This window comes from Aulonocara sp. 'chitande type north' Nkhata Bay, linkage group LG7, assembly GCF_057382095.1.
Source record: "Aulonocara sp. 'chitande type north' Nkhata Bay isolate Kocher_YH1m ecotype deep benthic linkage group LG7, A_spYH_male_GT1.1, whole genome shotgun sequence".
NCBI lineage: Eukaryota > Metazoa > Chordata > Actinopteri > Cichliformes > Cichlidae > Aulonocara > Aulonocara sp. 'chitande type north' Nkhata Bay.
In genome coordinates, this window is record NC_141350.1 from 33,052,525 (window position 1) to 33,072,126 (window position 19,602).

A 19,602-nucleotide genomic window follows, 5' to 3' on the forward strand; every position below is an offset into this window, starting at 1 on the left:
GTGAAAAAATTCACACACAATGGACCATTGAAACTGGATTGTCTTCATTTTCTAGAAAATGTAAATAAAGCATGATTTTGAATGTATTTGTGTCACCAAATCCCATACTGCAGTTCTATATGCTGATTACAGAGTCTTGGTTTTCAGCTTCATTCCAAGTTGCCTGGTGGCTGTTGGTTGATACTTACTGTAAAGTCGTTTAGAAACGCTTATTTTTTCCCAAAATCACATCATTGTCAATAACTTTGGAAACTGAACTCTAAGTGTAAAATTCATCCATTATTTGCTGCCTTCAAAAATCCCACAATGGAATGCAGAAAATAGTCTGCATAGCCTGAACACAGTAGTATGCAACTGCGCAAGAATTGACTATTTTCTTCAGTAGAATTGGTTGCCTAGCGAGTGCACTAATTAGTCTCTATGGAACATCACTCTCCAAAGGGACAAAGATGGGAAAGAGCAGAATAATACCATATATGGCAAACCATTAGAGTTGGCGATGTACTATAAACATCTTTACTCGTAAATTCACTAGGAGAGTTCAGTTTTCTCCGTGAGGCAGGTTGCTTTTTAATTTTTCTGTTCAGCTGAACACTCAATTTTTTTTCTCATGCAAAGAAACTAAATCTACACCTAAAAGAAAGTGGAGAATGAAAGCGTTGATTTTGTTTTTGTGGCACAAAGCCCTTGCCTTTCTGTATGCGGATCTATGCATTGCAGGCATAGCAGATGTACGTTTTGTTGTGCAGAGAGATCAGCGAGCAGAAAACACACAGAGCACACACACTGTCTGTGATCAGGAAAACTGGCTTTGGCTGTTTCTACAAAAAGTTATTTTTTCTGTGGCTCCTTGTGAATGAATTATCCTTTAAATTAATAGATGAAAAACTATAGTACAGTTTTGATGTTCCGGGGAAATATGTCCCTGTTGTTGGTGATGGTGAGAGCATGTGACAAAGGGCAACTTTGCCTGGACCTGATTGTACCGACGCTGTGTAGTGTTATTGTGTTAACATGTCTTTGGAGTTGATTGATCTGTTAAAGCTGAATAATTTCCACACCAGTAATTGTTTTTTCCTTCCTGTAGTTATAAAGATCAGTCTTTGTTAAGCTGATTGCTTTTGCTAACTGCCTAACTGCCCTTTCTTCTTCCTCTTCCAGGTAAAACAGAGAGGAGTTTGTACTCATATGGCAGAGAGTCCAACCCACACTGCCATCAGGTCAGTCCCAATGTAAATGTCTTCTTTTATTCAACCAGTGTGTCAGTTTCAGTCATCTTTATTGCTTCTTTTTTGTTTTTTGATTGAGACAAAGCAGTAAATATATTTAGGCAAAACAGAGCAAACTCTGAGTTTGATTTGGTATCAGTAGTAGAGGATGTTCAGCTCTAGAGATGCGAGGTTTAAGCACCAAAATCTTTACTTGTGGTTGTGGACTTTTGCATATTAACTGTGGAACGTGGCCTGAAGGAGAGCCCTAAAGCCATTGGTGCTTTTGGTAAATGTCTCCAGAATAACATGTAGCATGTCGCCAGTACCCACCTTATGCCTTTTTGCCCACATATCCTACCCACTGGATAATAAAGATTATAGAGGATTGTTCTAATGTGGCCCTAAACAAAAAAAAAAAAAGGGGGGGGGGGGATTTGAATATGCAAATGAGGCGTTTAAATGCCAGTGTTGAAAAGTGAGCACAACCTAAACCTAGTGTTCTAAAGTGACTTTTTGGAGTTGGATGTGACTTTTGATCTCAGTCACTTATGCTGTAAAAAGAGGAGGAAGTTGACATCACCATAGTTTTGTAACCATCATTAAACATTTTGTAATAACCATTGTTGATAAATGGCAAGCTGATAGCTGATTATTTTTTGTAAATAGTTATTTTAATGTATTAATTTTTTCAAATAATTAGTAATGTTAAAATGTATGTTTATGTCGTTAGTTTGTGTTTGTTTTTGTGCACTTATACCAACCACTGTGTTGCTCTTAAACCTGCTCAAACACTCTCTGTGCCTAAGCCAAACCAAAAATCCAGAGAAAGTAAAAGCAGAGAAAAGGTGCTAACAAAATTAAAAAGCAAACATAAACCACAAGTACCTCCACCCTGCCTAGTCTTACGTTTCCTTAAATCAAATATTACATCTTAATCGCTATAATCTTCATAATAATATTTATGATATAAATAGTATAAATATTTGAATTAATTAAAAATATTCATAACATTTATAACTACTATGCTAATTTTTATAAACTTCAGCTTCAGAATTTCAGCAAACATCAGAAAGAGTCCAGTGGTCTATAAACTAGTTAACAAACAATGAAATCAATTAATTGTTTATTAACATGGAATAATTATACAGTATTGTATTATTATGTATTTATAATCATTTATTAGCTATTTACAATGGCTATTTTAAAGTCATGTTTCTTTGGTCACTGACATCCAAACACATGGGTTTATGTGATTAACAAGGTTAACCAATCAACCCAAGTCACAATCACAGAATAAAAATATCCTCAAGTACAAGATGACTTTTTAAAAACAATGTAATATATTATATGTCAAAGTACTGCTTAAGGTTTTGAAGGTATGATTTCTTTGTATTGCTATTGATTGTGCACGCATTTTTTTTATCTTACAAAGGTGTAAAAGAGTAACCTCCCATCAGACAAAGAATAATCTTACCAGTGGAGTTTTCATGTCCATTTAGCATTTATGTTTTTCTTGTTAATGTAAGTTCACTCTCCTATGAGCTGTTGGCTAGTGTGGCTTTGCACTGCTACATGTTAGCTAACTCTAACATTTAACATTTTTTTTCCCAATTGTCAAACATTTTGTTTAAACTCATGTCCCTTTGTTGTTCCCGTAAAGAGGATTCATGCAAATTTGCAAAGTCGTCTTTGACTTGTTGGCTGATTGTAGACGCTGTTTCTTGCATAATTTATTTCATTCAGATAGTTATTATTGTGCAACAGCTACCAATCACTCTCTGAAAAGTTGGGAACCTTCATTTGCAACTTAATATCCATGCATATATTCATGTGCTGTCATTTAAAGTCCACATAATAAAAGCTATAGAATACTCTGTTTGCTATGTGTCAATCACCCTCGTGACTACAATAAACAACAGCTGTTACATATTTTTTTGTATAATTTTAATAGAGATGTTTAACTTTATCTAACTATTCCCAACTTCATTAAACAAATAGTTATTAATTTTAACTTTAAGGACAACTGTTTTCAAAGAAATATGTATCACCAACGGTAGCACCAGGTGTTGTGACGACTTTTACTACATTCTGAATCTGTACTGTAATCTTCCTGCTCCGTTCTCATGGACCATATGCATCAATGAAAAGATACACGTTGATAATTAACAGAGACATACAGATGTTGGCATTTGATTAAAAAGAGAGGCTTGATGTGCTCGCTGTATTTTGATGACCACCAGATTAAAAAAAGAATCACATACGTTTCATTGCTGCACAGGTTGTTGGACGTGTGGAATCTGATATTACAGATTTATTTTTCTTTTCGTCTCAATGATCTTTAATTAAAGCTTATCAAAGAAGTGCGTTTCCTAGATTAAAAATATCGAAGTTGTACTAAAAGGTGTTACAGGTTATTATGAATCTATGAAATACTGTATGTGAAAAATTTCCTTTTGCATATCAAGAAGTTTGACTTTCAGATCTGATAAAAGCTGGCGGATAACAGTGGAGAATTTGATTATATTATTTAATTGCTATGTAGTTCAAATGTACACAAGTTTCTGATTAATCCACTTCCTAAAGTTGATGTGTGACTCTTCAATATCATAATATTTTTAGCGTTACTGTAGGTTTTGGCGCTACATTAGAAATTGTGGTCTAATTAATTTTAATCTTGTCTTTGGCGATTGCTGGTCTGTATGTTCATCTGCTAGCTTGTCATTATTTCATTGCAAAGTGAAATGATGCAGTTGAAGTCTGTCCATTTTGCTGGCCACTTGACTTTTAGCACCACCAGCATGTTAATCTTTGCGCTACTGAAATATTGCTACATATCACTGATAAAAAGCTTGATGCAGATATTCATGGTTCCCAGATGGTAAACTTTAATGACTTGGGTGATCACCAGACTTTCTCAAGGACTGTCATCAGGTAAAAATGTCACGTTATCAGTTAGACCTTTTCATACCCATACAAACTAACAGTTTAGTTTGTATGTCATCTTTCCTGATCTTAATTTGCCCTTCATCTTCTTGTAAGTAGCCTCTTTGTACAGCAATAGATTCCTTTTACCACTCTTGCAATACTTGAAACCATCCCTGAAGGTCCTGTTTTGTGAGCAAGTCAAGTACCATCTGTAACACCCCACTGAGTCAAAATAGTTATCCTTTAAATAAAATTTCAGAATAAAGAAGACAAAGTGATGGTTGTGTTGGTGTGGCCAAAGTACTCTCTGTCATGCATACTCTGCAATGAAGGGGCACCCGACTGTGATCACACCACAGCTCAGGTTGTTTGCACCAAATGTTCTCACTTAGAATATTACAACAGGATTCAGCATTGAGAATCTGACCCCTGTGAAAGAATGTGCAAGAGAAAAATTTTCAGAGAAAACAAGGAGCATGTTCATAGTTACACTGCTGACCAATCTTCCCTTCTTTGGCCTTGGACACTGAAAGGTCTTCCACTGTGAAAACTGCTGCCTGGTGTCTGAGTTATAACCATAACTCTTAGTAATAATTTGCAAAAGGAAAGTTGGGTCATCCCAGACCTGTTCACAGAGATCCTTACAGACATCTGCGTGCATGGACATAAAAATATATAAAGTACAGGTCCAGACATTGATTACACAAACAAAAAATCAACAGCACCTGTTGTATTAACATCACTGTGCACACTCTGTTTATGCATGGTGTTCAAGTGTTTATGATGAAATAGCACTAACTTTTATGTTATTTAGTAAGTGTTGGCATGCTAACAAGCAAAACTGAGATAGCACCACTAAAATCACTTCTAGGGAGAAATAGGATTGAGCCTGCCTTTTGAATTCCTAAAGAGCCCAGATAGCAAGTTAATAATTAATAAAATGAAATGAAATTAAACAAGGACTCGTGCTCTTATTTGGAATCGTGACATTGATTCAATGATGACCTTGAATCTCATATAATAATAATTGTCATAATGTTATAATATTTATAATTGCATTCTAGAGATGTTGTGATCAATGTCATGTCCACATCATCTAGACCTTGTGTTTCGGGATGATGTGGACACAGAGAATCTGTTTAATAACAGGAAAAGCGACTGCCAGCAGGGCCGATCAGACCAAACAAAATGATTGACAGTGGTCCAAATCTGGTTGCCTGGGGCAACTGGGCAACCGTTAATGTCGATCCTTGTGAATGGAGAGAACTCAGAAAGCAAAGTGATGGACAGTAAAGACAAGCAAAAATCCAAATGTGGCATCCGAAGGACTCAGACTTTTGAAAGGCCTTCCTGCCTTTTGATCTTTCATGAGGACACGATTTGGCCATGACAACCTCATAAACAATGACGCAGACAGACAACATACCAGTTTCTCCATCATGCTAAATGTGCCAGTTGTAGGCACTGGAATACTTGTCATGCAGGTGGAATTAAATAAAGGTGCCGTTTGCCCCCTGAGACTTTATTTCTTCCTTTGTTTTATTTAGTCATTCATCAGTTTACCAGCTGATTCGCTCAGTATAGACTTGTTTTAATCATTCATATTACCAGTAGGCCAGCACAGTAAGCTGTTACTATCCATTTTAATCAGTGATGAGCAGAGAGACATACAGATTAATAACTGTAATATGTACTTCTTTTCTCACAGGAGGCATTTAAACCCAAGTTATAATCCTTTCTAACCTTTACCTTTCATGGCTAAACTTAACTGCATAAACTTGCTGCCTAAAGTTAACCAAAATAGCTCATGAAATTGAAAGAAACCTTTTAACGTAACGTTAAATCCAAAAATACAAGACTTAAACTCTTGTTGAGTGGATTAAGCTTCCTCTCGCCCTCTAGTCTTGCGAGGATTACTACTTCCATTCAGCAGCGAGGAACATCCTTCATCAAATGAGGTGATAACGCTCTGCTAGTACACAGAATGCCCCACCTGATGGAGCTATTTATGGGACTGATAACGACTGATGAGGTCTTTTTGATTCAACAATGACATTTGAACGTTTTATTTATTCATGCATTCATTCAATCATTGGGAAGTGTATTAATTCATATGCTGGTTTTCTCTGACGGACATTTGAAGCGTTTCGCAATCAGTCCTTGGTGGTGGATCCATACGTTTATAGATACCTCCTTGTTATGTGATTTGTTTATTTGTTTATTTTACAAATATAAGCTGACCATCTATTGACTGTCTGCTCCCTCCACTTTTTTTCCTTTTTTGTCCTAAGCACTGTTTTTTTTTTTTTTATAAATCCATCCATTTGTACTCATTTGTCCATCTAACAGTTGATTTGTTAACTTGATCAGCCTTTGATTCGTCCATGTATCCATCTTTCCATCCATCCATTACTCCATTTATCACCGCCTCGCTGATCTTTTATTTATAACCACCTCTTATATCCAGCTGTGGCCTTTGTACGAGGCTACAGCAAACCGTAGAGGACAAAAATATGAAATAAATGAAACATTACTGCCTCACTGGCCATTTTCCTACTGGGCTGCTGTCAAATTGTCCTGCTACACAGTCTGAATGGCTCCTGATGGAAATTGTTTGGAAATGGCAGATAAATTTACATGCTGGGCTGAAGTCCAAAATCCTCTGGCTTCGTCCTCGGCTGTTAGTGAAAGAGAAAGAGAGAGAGAGAGAGAAAAACACTTAGAGGGGAGGATGAGCTCACACACTAACAGCAGGAAGATTTCCAATGACCCCAGTTTATTTCGCCAGTCTCAGACCAAACCAAATAGATTTCTTCCGTTGGAGTTTTGAGTTAATTTAGGTTTTGGTTCCACATTTTTGGCTGCAGTTATTGTGGAAGTTTTAAATTTAGACATAATAATTTTGTCTCTGCCAATTTCCTCCATCTGAGTTCCAAAACACTCGATGATCATACTGGACTGCCATTTCATTTGAAATCTATTATTCAGTTTGACATTGTACTCATGTAAAGTAATTTCTCTTTGGGAAAATGGATTATTTTACACTAGTCAATGATGTAATCATAGCTGAATTTAAAAAAGAGAGAATTGGTCAGTGATTAAGAGGGCTGGAAATAATAAATAATCTTGTAGTAAACTAGAAGAAAAAGGGATTGAAAAATAAATAACCAGATGTTTGGATTCATGCGTGTGGGGCACAGAGCCACTGGAGTTCGGATGCTTTAATGCTTTTACCTTTTATGTTTAATAATTGATACAATTAATAACAATTGTGACATTTGGGAAGCTGTAGGATTCATCCTCTGTGGACCATGTTTTGTCTTATTTTTAACTCATTTCATTCTGAACCAATTGTTGGGGCGAAATGTAATTGTCAAGTTTGGCCAGATCATTATGAGCAGATTGATATTTATATCAGATGGTTTAAACCAGAGGTTTTAACCATTTAAAGCCGGTCGGAGCGGACACGCTCCATTTTGCCTAACTATTTTTAAATCCCGGTAGCACTGCAACCACGTAAGCTAGCGCAATAATTTTTTTTGCATATGAAACCGGAGGAGTTGTACTTACATCTTATGCCATCAGGTTGTCCTAGGTCAAGGTTTCCTTCCACATATAGCTTTGCAAAAGCTGCATAAAAATCACTTGCAGCAACAAAAACATAATATTCCAGAAACACGCTTTGCCGATCCGATCAGCTGTTCGTAACACTTCCTACGTCCATCAGCGCGAACTATCACATGACCGCATGACCTGCCCGAAACCGGAAGTGACATCATTTTGCGGAAATGTAGTTTTTTTACCATCAGGGCCTTATGAGCTTATACTTGTGTTTTTAAAAGTTATGTTTGACTTTATGACTTTCTGTGTCGTTTTTGGGATGCTGAGGACTCATATTGCACTGCTGGAAATATTTTATTTTGATGCATATGCTGTTATTTTGCAAATTTGCACTATAATATATTTTTTCGTTTTTCCTGCAGTATATGAAAATTGGTGTATCTCAAAAATAAAACTATGAAGACACTTAAAATAAATTTCCTTTGGTGGGAAACTAGTTTGTGCAACTTTTTTGTATTTACAGTTTTGAGGGATAAGCCTCTTAAATTTCTCTAACTTGAAATATATGTTAAAAAATCAAAAACGATTTTCAATTTTTTTGTAGTTTATTGCACTTTTTTGCAATTTATGTAATTACTATGCACTTAATTCAGACATATTATTAAAATTTGGGCTATAATGGTTGTATTGATGTATAGCAACTTGAAATGCTCCCAAAAAATGGCTCCACAGCATGTAAAAATATAATATAAGCTCTGGCGGGCTTGGTTCTATGGTAGGTCTTAAAGGGTTAAATATAAGGCCCAGAGGCCAGAACCAACCCAGCAAAGATTCCAATCCAGCCCACTGGATGAATTTGGAAAATGTGAAGAGATCAATATTCTTAATCGGATGAGCTACCTTTGTGTTTCTGAGTGGCAGCCAATCAGAATAAAGTTGGCTTAAAGGGGGCGGTTCTAAAAATGATATTTTGCAGACAGAGGATAAACTGAAGGGCTGCCCAGAATAAGATTGAGAAGTATTATTTTGAATTGCAAATTATGCAAGGATGGTTTATTTTTTGGTCCAAAAAAAGTGGAGCTGGAAATGAGCTTAATGAATCCCTTTTAACTTTAATATGATGCACAAATGTGCTTTTAATAAATAAAAAAAAGTATGTGCAATACTATTTTGAATATGTGATAATTCACTGATATTAGTTTACATTTATATAGTGTGATGGTTTGTGTTATAGTTGGGTTTTAGGTTTTAGGGTCAACTAGTTTTGGTTACCCAATCAGGTTGCGTTCCACAAAGCGATGGCTGGTACCATCAATGGTCCATTGACAGTAGTTTCCAGTGTTTATTTTCTGCACAAGAGTGCTTTTTCTCCTTAGTGACTGCTTGCATCCACTTTGAACGTGGAACCTGACAGGGTCATTGTGACTCTCACCAAGCTGTAAATGGGTGCTGGGGAATGGGAAACATGGTTTGATGCCAGTGTAAGAGCCCGACATCACAACAGTGAGCTGTGCTCCTTTACAATCATCCAGACACCCTCCAAAACCCAGAGTCTGCTGACAGAAGGTAGCATAAATACTCCAAACACCAGGATGGAGAGAGAATGAGAACGTTGTTGGATTACATGGGATATTGGGAACAGATATTTTTTTATTATTTACTTCATATTACTTCATATAATGCTACATTTATACAGTGTGCAAATTGTAACAAGTTTAATGGAATAGAGAAAACACTGGGTTAAAGTTCAAGCTTCCAAGAAATCTTTTCGACTTTTATGGTTATGGAACATTATATTAAGCTGCATTGCTACATGGTAGCTGTTCTGGAGTTTTTGATCAAGTTTTAGCTTTACCAAGCTGGTCTCCCAATCGTTCCATTAATATGTTTAATCACCAAGAGGTAAAACCCAATAATTATGCATTTCTCTTGGTAGTTAAAAGAAATATTAAGTTCAAACTAAATCCACTTATCTTTTGCCTTCTTCCTAAAAGATGAACCCTTTAAGACTTTAAGACTAATATTCTCCAGATAGTTCCTTTACTGCTAGCCTGAGGATACACCTTTTTGTTAACTTCCACTGCTATGGCCAAGAAAAGCACATTGTTTGTTCTTCTCTGGTTTTATGGGGATTTCTGTGGTTTCACTGCTGCTGAGAGTATCACCTGGACTCCCATAACCACAGTGGAAACACCCTCATTGGCAGTATAATATATAGCCAGCACACACCCGCACAAACACACTACATGACTTTCTTATAGCTGCTATCTAAAGGGGAATTCTGTCTACATAAGCAGAAAACCCCTCCTCATCTGGATGAAGGGATGGGAGTAGATGATCTTCCCGTCTCTCATCCCGTCTCGCACTCTTTATATCTTCTTATCTTGTTTGGGGTTTTTCATCAGTTTCCTCCCCATCTGAAATTTTTCCCTTCTTCTTCATTCTGTCGTTCATTCAAGCCAAAGCCACTATGTCGACTGCTTACACACACACACACACACACACACACACACACACACACACACACACACACACACGCACACAGTTTTTTCTCTCAGCCACACCAAAGCATGCCTGTCATCCACTTATCGCCTCACAGATCAGCAGGTTAGTCCTGGGCCGGCAGCGAGCGCTGAGGCAGCAGCAGTGTGGATGTGAGGTTCTGCTGGAATGCAACATGAAAAAAAAGCCTTTAACCCTTCCTATATACACACACACTCACACATCAGTCAGTGAAAAGTGCTGAAGCCTCCGTTTTTGAAGCTCTGCAAGTTTTGGGAGCCACTTGGAAGCCGCATTTTCCTATTAAACAAGGTGCACACACATGCACTTACAAATTTTCAGTCTGAATAAACCTAGATTTACTCTATTAAATACACATGCAGATACTGTATCTGCAACATAACATAGCGACGTCATTTTTATAGATGGATCTGTGCTGTGGGCTATCTTGAGTTACATTTACCTGCAGAAGAACAGCAGGTGTGTCATTCCCCTCGGCTTCCTTGTTTACCGCTAATATCCTCAATCAGCTAAACTCGTGAGCACTTTAGGGCTCTCCAAACATTTTTGCGTCTGATGGGTCAGAGACTAGAAAGAGAGAAACTTGGCATTGTGGTCTCTGTCCTCGCTGTGTTCTCATTTGTCATCTTTCACTCTGTTTTTGTCTCTTCGATCTCTTTCAAACGTACAGATCTTTGAGGTTTAAAAACACAAAGAACCCTTTGATGCGCTGCTTTTCAGCGTATCCACTTGAGTTTTAATAAATTGAGTGGTTGTGTGGCGGTGTTTGATCATCAATGTGAGAGGTGTTTATGGGTGCACTTAAGAAATAAAATGTTATATGTGGTCATTTCAGATCATCAGTGCAGTATCAACTTTCTTCTCATATTAAATTCACAGCAGGTCAGGCATCTGAAGCCTGAGTGACACAAAGATAATGTCTTTTTACCAATGTTACCATTTCCCGATCCTTCTTTGTGTTTGTGTTAAGCTTTGTGGGGGAGCATTTTCTCTCGCTTTCTCTCATGTCCCTAAAATTGCCGTAGACAGTAATCAGTAATTCTCAATTTTCTGGCAAGTTTCAGTCACAAAAATGTTCCCAAAGAACTTTTACATCGCAGCTTTAGGTCAGTAGTTGAAAATAGCCCGTGTCAGTGACCTGATGCATCAGTAATACAGCTGTCTAAAAGTCCAGCGTTTCTTTGCTGTCATAGTTGTACTGTGGCAGAAATAAGGAGGAGATGGATTTTGAGAAAGAAAAAAAAATGGAGGGGAAGGTGTCATGTGGTTGTCTGCTGCCAGCATAGACTGTATATAAAAGATGGATGTAGCAGCTTGACATCAGCCAGTGGTTTGTGAACTCCTGTTTTGAAGCCTTAACATTAGCATTCCAGTCACAACCATATTTATGGGTTTATTTTATTTTCAGAAACGGTCATATTTATAAAAGAGAGTCAATGATAACATCACAATTTACGCTAGCAAGCTTGGTTAGTAAGGTAAACTGTACATGTGCATCACATAGACACAGATACCTGCTGACAGGTCCTTAATAAGATAAACTTTTTTACAATTAAAAACACAGCATGCTATCATTTCTGTTATACAGCAGCATTAAAATGTTCTAAAATTCACCAATGCTATAAACACAATCTAGAGGTCTGGTTCAGTGACTTGAATTAGCGAGTAAACGCTAGCAGGCAGCTCTGTTTGTACTCGTCCGCTTGGGTGCTACGTGGGATGATGCTAAGAAGAGACCTGCATAACAGCGTTTAAAAACTAGCAGCATATGACAATAAAATATAATAACTAATAATACCTAAAAATATTCACATTTTTCACTGCTGTCTTATTTTGCAGATTACAGATTGTCTTTATTCACCTTTACATACCACTGAAGAAGCAAATCTCTCATTTTCTGTCTATCTCCTCCTGTCTGTAAAAATGCAGTACTTCTAAGTGTGTGTGTGTGTGTGTGTGTGTGTGTGTGTGTGTGTGTGTGTGTGTGTGTGTGTGTTCATCATCATATTCATTCAGACTCTCTTCTCACCCCCATTGGCTCCTTTCTGACCAATGGCGTTGCAGCAGGAAGTACAAGCCCCCAACAGCTGGTCCACCAAGAAAAATACAAGGACAAGTCAAAGACTGTTACATGCAGGGAAATATTCATAAAGCTGCTTTGACCGTAGTCTGTCCTAATTGGGCTCCATTATTATTGGGCCATTTGTACATTATAAAAGTGTTTCTCTTTTAGAACAGCCAGTTTGGTACAAACAACTTTATGCAAAGCAAAGAGGAACTCAGTGATATATTAGCAGATGACACAAATCTTACACTTTGCTTCACTGTTTACATGCATTGTTTGAAACAAAATAGTTTTATAATATTCCCAGCTCAATTACTTCAGCTTAAGTACAGTGGGAGACCTCTGCAGACCTGCTGTGGATTACAGCTTTCCCTCTCTCTTTGCATGTTTTGTAATCCCCACGTAATAAACTCAGAGTGAGATATTTATGCTAAGTCACTGACTTGGTTGTGCCAGCTGTGATGTCAGCACATTTATACCAGTGCTCGTGGCACGCCGGACTCACTGCAGTATGCAGATTTTTTTCCTCAAAGTTTTCAAGTTGCAGCGTCCCCCTCTGTGTAATCTGGGAATATCACGGCTCCTGTACCATTATATTGTCGTAATGGTTCTTGTCTTCAACCTGGTCAAGTTGGTGCATGACAAGCCAAAGCGACACCAAAGCAGGACATGAGCTAGCAGGTGTGACATCATTTTTGTGTCTGCTGCTAACCTAGGTGTTCCTGTTAGATATTTTGTAGCTTTGACACTGGCACTGGTTTGGAAACAGGATTGAAATATTGTGAGCAGAGATCTCTCAGGTAATCAAGTCAAATCTGCGGTCCATGTCTATACTTATGCTAAATGTTTTGCAAATTGTTCTGTCTGTGTGATAAAATGCAGAGCTGTGAGAGAAGAGCAAGAAAGACGTGATAACTGCATTAATGGTTTGGGAGCCCGAAGGCATAGAAGTAAGAAATGAGTGGAGAAAAAACTGTAAAGAGTTAAAGTCTTTACATTGGTTGGAAAAAACTCTAATTAAAGAAAAAACAAAAACAGGAAGACATATATTTGTTTTCTGTTGTTACTGTAAACAGCTGTTAATTGCCAGCAATCAGTGATGTTTGCAGGCTGAAAATCTGTTTGTTTTTGTTGTTCATACAGTGACTACATCCTGATGTTATGGTACATACCCCTTGATCTACGGGCCTGTAGCTAAACACAAATAAGACCAGAAAATTTTGAGGAGGTTCAGCACCAGACAGGGGCTTTTGTTGCCTCATGTCTGTAACCTCACCAAGTTATGTCATATCTGTCTATAGTCAGTCTTATCTCCTTCTGCATCCATCCATCCTCCTTTTTTTTTTTTTTGTAGTGAGGTGTTCCATTCACAGCTGCTCTCCAGATCTGAATACACACACACACACACACACACACACACACACACACACACACACACACACACACACACAGCTGCTCGGCTCTCTCAGGAGACTCTCAGCTGTCATTTACTCTCATTTACCGGCCGCAGAGATCGGCACTTTTATTTTTTGCTATTGATCATAAAGACACACACGATGCTGGACTCACATGCTCTGTCTTTGTTGACGCATCAGCAGTGACAGCTCAGAGTTTGTGCCTGTTTCATTCATTTTGCACATTTAGAGTGTCAGGACCATCCAGTGCAAGTATAGCATGATGTACTGTAGCTGCTGGGGGCTCCTTTAGTTACAGTTGTTGAAAGCAACTGTACCATCAGTAGATGGTAGAACAATTCAAAAATACTGGGAAGCTATATTAAGGAGCAGAAGAATAGCTAGGATACAACTGGACAAGGATAGAGAGAGCTAGTCTCAGCAGTCAGCTGGGTTGCACTAGGTCAATAAAGCACCAGTGAAGTATGGAATTATAGAATTTGATCTCGTGACCCAGTGATTATAAATAAATATCACCTACAGCGGTTCTTATCAATTCAAGTCAACTCAATTAGATTTTATTTATATAATGCCAAATCACAACAGGAGTTGCCTCAAGGTGTTTATACTGTAATGTAAAGATAATACAATAATACAAACAAAACAGGGAAAACCCCAACAATCGTATGACCCCCTATGAGCAAGTGCTTTGGCGACAGTGGGAACTAGGTTCTAGGGAGGGGAGGGTGACAGGACAAATACAAATATCAATCTATTGGTGATGTTAAACAACTAAAGACATAGGACGTCTAAGAGTCTCAGAGGAGCCTCAGAGACTGCAGAAGTCATTTGGATGAATGATGAAATGTTTCACACATTGACAACATCCAGGTGAACAGAATCAGCTTTCCAATGGCACACACCTTTTTTCACACCTTGATCATCTGGTGACCCTCAGGGCCACTTCCAAAGGGGACAACCCCCAGTAGGGGTTAAATACCGCCGCCATTTGTTACCCCTTCGGTCATAAAAAGCTGAACTAAGTTTCTGAATGTGATAACTCTAGCCATGCAACATAGGATTTTTTTTTCAACTGAAGAGGATGAGAGGTGAAAATATATTCACAAACCTAAAAAAGTCCAGTTGCATCTTTTTTTTAATTAAAGTTCTTGATGTTTGCATTTAGTTTAAAGCCTCATAGCTGCTGGTGTAGCCACAGACATCTCGCTAATGTTAAATACTTTTACTCTAAGCAGTATTCCTAATTCAATTATTGCTCCTAAGAAAAAGAAGCACTGAGAAGAAGCTCAGTGTGCTTGCTGTTTTGCGAGGGTATATTTGGTTGTGAAAATTATTTGATTGATTCATGCAGCAGTTGACTGTGTTTATTTAACGAGTTTTCGGCAGGCATCACGGAGCCAAACCAGGGAGCTACTCTCTGTCAGTGACGTTGACTCTGTCTCCTTTCTCTTGTCTCAAACATCAAACAGTATGCTGTCACAGACACACACACACACACACACACACACACACACAGAAATTGCAAGCGAGGTACAACAGCTGGTAACAGACACAGAACAGAACTGAGCTGTCACATCTACACTGCAGAGCTGACACACACACACACACACGATAGTGCTGAAACTTTAATGCAAACATACACACACATGCTGACATACATATACCAGCAACTGCACTAATTCTCTTTCTCCCACGCATACACACACACACACAGCAATCCAGTCTTGATCTATGAGCTGTGGAAAAGCCAGCTGATATTTTTCATGTGTGTTCCCTTCATCAGAGCTCAGTTCTGCAGGTCTTCTCTCGGATTCTTATCTGTGGCAGATGAAGCAAGAACTTCCTGGATCCCACAGACCTTGAACTTCCTTTAAATGAGAATGAAATGCAGCCCAAGCTTTGGACATTTCAAAGATTTTTTTTGACTTTACAAATAAAAAGCACAGAAGCAGCAAAATACTTTAAATGTTCTCATCTCAGCAGAGCGTGGTCCACACTGAGGTTAAAGATATAGCTCAGTGAACAGCCTGTAAAAACATACACACTTATCTTGTATGATAAATAATTAGGATTTTATATTTTTCCCCAAAATTTGACATTTTAAATCAGCTAGACCCTGACATTTAAAGCAGCACTAAATACAACAAATAGAAATATGCATACATGTTCACAATATGACTTTTGCGGATTATTCGGATAATTATTTAGGCTAAAAACACAATTTCAGTCATCAGCATTAGCCTAAATATAAGCTCCATTTTTGCATTCAGCATGCCATGTGAGGAAATATTACTGTCACTCTGCTAATGAAAGGCTGTGACCACAAAGCAGCATACCTACTGTAATAGCAAAGCAATAAATTATAATCTCCATCCATCTATTCTCTTCTACTTATCCAATTCAGTGTCGCCAGTTGGGGTTGGAGCCTATCCCAGCTACCACAGGGTGGTGTGCGTCCTGGACAGGTTACGAAGGCTAAATTATAATCTACGCTCGTAAACTCAATGAATGCTCATGCAAAGTTAGCAGAACCTTTATTAGGACAGGCTTGTATCTTTAGCTTTGTTATATAATGCTTTCATGGGATTTCCTCTGGAACTTCATGCTGAGTGTCTAAATGTTGATGGTGTCCTCTTGTTGACCATCCTGAACATCTTATTACCTGATCACAAAGTTTGCAGTTAACAGCATCATCCTCCAATCTAAGGAAATGCACCATTGGTTGCTATAGCAGTGGTGCGAATAGCCTGCAACAGAACGAATGATTGGCTAAAAAGTGCTACCGTACAAACGCAGAAGTCAGAACATACATGTGCTATGTAACCGCAATGGTTTGCATTTCCTTAATAGACTATATATATTTTTTAATGTATTGCATCCAGCTTAATATTTTCCTATTTCTCACCATTGCATTTCCCAGGAATCGTGAAATAGTACTGATTGGTTTTCCTGGGAATCTTGTTTCCCAGGGTTAAACCCTAATATTAATGTTTTAAATGAAACTAAAATATTGCATAAATGCTGTTTCTAGCTCCCTGGAAATCATCAGGTGATGCCTATTTTAAGTTAACTTAAAAAGTATATATCGGTGTCACCCTGCTGTATATTGTTAGTTTATACAAATCTAAAAAAGAAATCACCATTGCTTATTTCATTCTTTTATATCCTACATTTCTCACTCTCCATTGGTCTGGAATATGGCTTTTTTTTCTTTTTTGTGCTTTAAATATGATTTGTTTCCAAAGGTAAAATAAGCAAAATAAGAGAGAAACAACAGGAAGTGTGGATACATTAAAAGAGTCTCAAAGAGGCACATCAGAAAATTTTAAAAATGTATTATTTCTGTTTAATAACAATTCAACAAAAGTAGGTTAAGCAGTCATATCTAGTATCCAAGCCACAACAGAGTTTTAGAAAGTTTTAAAAACCTAACTAATTTATCCATTATCTACCTATACTAGTAAGTATTATAAAAGTGAAAACAGATTAAATGGATTTGCTTCTTTTTACCCTTATCAGAGCCACATTGTAATCATCCAGTCATATTAAGTTTTATTTCAAGTGTTTCCCGGCACTAGCTCATATCCCCGACGTTTTCATGCATCATTAGGGCTTAATTTCTCCTTAATGGACGAATATGTAAAAATGTCCAAAATTAATGCCTTTTAGAAGATGTGAGGTTAGTGTTTGAAACAACCATCTGATTATGGAAATGAATCATCGTCTTCACGTTTATGGGAGAACTCCGGGGCTTTGCTCGTTCAGTTCAACTCGGTTTTCCCGAAGCCGAATTTAGCGAAGGTTAGAGGAGCTGCAGCCAATCACGTGTCAGCTCTGACTTGAAGGATATGTTTGATTGGGAAATGTGAACATCCATTCTTTGAGCTCTGTTTCTGGGTCTGTTTGCTCCGGGTCATAATGACTAAAAAGTCTCCAGAACTACAAAGTAAAGGCAGCTGGGAGTGATGCATGATGGGAGTGATCAGTTCAAGATGGCACTACAGGGAAGCCTATTTTTCATTTTCATCTCTCTTTTCATCTCTAAATATAAATCTGTCTCTCCATCCATCATTTATTCCTTTCCGGTCTCCTCCTCTTTCTTCCTTCATGATCCCCTCCTTCCATTTGCCCCCTCTCCATTTTTTATTTGTTATTTTCCTTAAGGTCGTTCTGTACTCGCCCTCTTTATTCCATCTCTTCTTTTCTTTCTTCAGATTGTTCTTACTTTAATCTCTTCCATTCCTTGTCCCGTTATTGTCTTTTTCTCATTTTTCTCCTCCTTTTACCATCCTCATCTTTCTTCCTGGCTTTCTCCTCTGTCGTCTTTTTCCTTATGAATTTTTCCTCCCTACTGTCATTCCTTCCTGATCTCTACCTCCTTCTTTCCTCCCTGCTCATGTGTTTTCCATTTCTCCCTTCCATTTTACCTTTGTCCCTCTCGTCTTTTTTTTTCCTCCCTCATTCTTTCGTTGTCATCCTTACACTTCCTTTCTTCTTCTTCTTTTATCCTGTTTCCTTTCTTCCCTACTTGTTTGTCACTTGTCATCAACTTTGAACCTTCTTCCTTCCTTTCCCCTCAGTTCTTCTGTCATTTCTCATTCCCTTTTTCCTCTGTAACCAACTGCCATCTGTAATTTTTCCTCTCATACCAAACTTTCCATTCTGTCTTTTACTCTCTGCATTTTTGTTCCTCTCCTTTCTTTTTCTCTCCTTCCTTCGAGATTCCTTTCTCTGCTTCCTTGCTTTGAGCTTCTAACTCTTACCTCTTTCCTCCCTTCTCTCTCCTTCATCCTTAACTCCCCCCCAATCCCCCTAATTGCATCCAGGAAGCTGCCAGAAATTGTGAGGTGTAATGTGCTGTCTGATTCCTCTCTAAGTGTTCTTAAATGATCACTATTTATTTGTCAAGCCAAGCGTTGAACGCTAATTAAGGAGAAATGCTTTGAACTGCTGTGTGTGTGTGTGTGTGTGTGTGTGTGTGTGTGTGTGTGTGTGTGTGTGTGTGTGTGTGTGTGTGTGTGTGTGTGTGTTTGCTGTGTTTGAGTAAAAGTGTGTGCTATTGGGTGTTTGGAGCAGTTAGAAGATGGAGGAAGTTGGCATTTGCGAGTGGATCCTTCGCTACTGCAGAAGTGTGTGTGTGTGTGTGTGTGTGTGTGTGTGTGTGTGTGTGTGTGTGTGTGTGTGTGTGTGTGTGTGTGTGTGTGTGTGTGTGTGTGTTTGCTGTGATCTGTCCCTGAGGTTTTTCTTACACCAGCATCATTTTAAATGACACACACAGACTCTGGTGGATTTATTTTACTGGCTGTTTCTCTGTGTGTTTGTGTTGTCATGGCAGTCCTGCAATTTGATTGGCTCTGTCGGCTTCTTAGATGCTTTGTTCTGTTGAAACTTGAAATAACTTTCTACACAAACATACAGTCTTATGTTTCATCATATGACACAGAGCAGCTTTTCTTTCCTTTAACTTCCTGCTTCCTTAACATTTCAGTATTTGAATATTTAGCCACAGAGATTTGGGTGTTTATGGTGTGGTGTGCAGCAAAGAGCCATGAACTTCAGCATTGAGGGTCTCCATGAGCTCCATGTTTGTTTCATCGAACACGTTTCTGGCACAGGGATGGTGGTGTGTCAGAACAGGGCTGCCCACCTGTAGTCGAGGGTAATTTGATATGATAACGTATGCTGTTGTCACATCTGAGTGTATCCTTCAACCTCCTCCACTTTATTCTGTTTTAGCCATGCTGTATTCTTTTTGTCACTCCTAATACGTCTTATTTTCCTTACAGTCCCTTCTTTAGTGCGCTCTTTGAATTGTGTGGCCTGAGCCTGAGGCTGGAAAAACATTTGCTTATGCTTTTGTGCATTCTGGTTCACTGCCACGGCTCACTGGGACTCTGAATGG

The 19,602-nt window shown here is 38.2% G+C and overlaps 1 protein-coding gene across 6 annotated transcripts in view; it reads left to right on the forward strand.

Moving 5' to 3' along the window:
- Positions 1 to 19,602, forward strand: part of tcf4 (transcription factor 4) — a 256,145-nt gene that overhangs the window by 118,398 nt on the left and 118,145 nt on the right. For all 6 annotated transcript variants that reach the window (XM_086300095.1, XM_086300096.1, XM_086300093.1 and 3 more), the window contains one exon: positions 1,162 to 1,220. In XM_086300095.1, the coding sequence (XP_086156221.1) occupies positions 1,162 to 1,220 (59 nt within the window). The remainder of the gene's footprint in view (positions 1 to 1,161; positions 1,221 to 19,602) is intronic.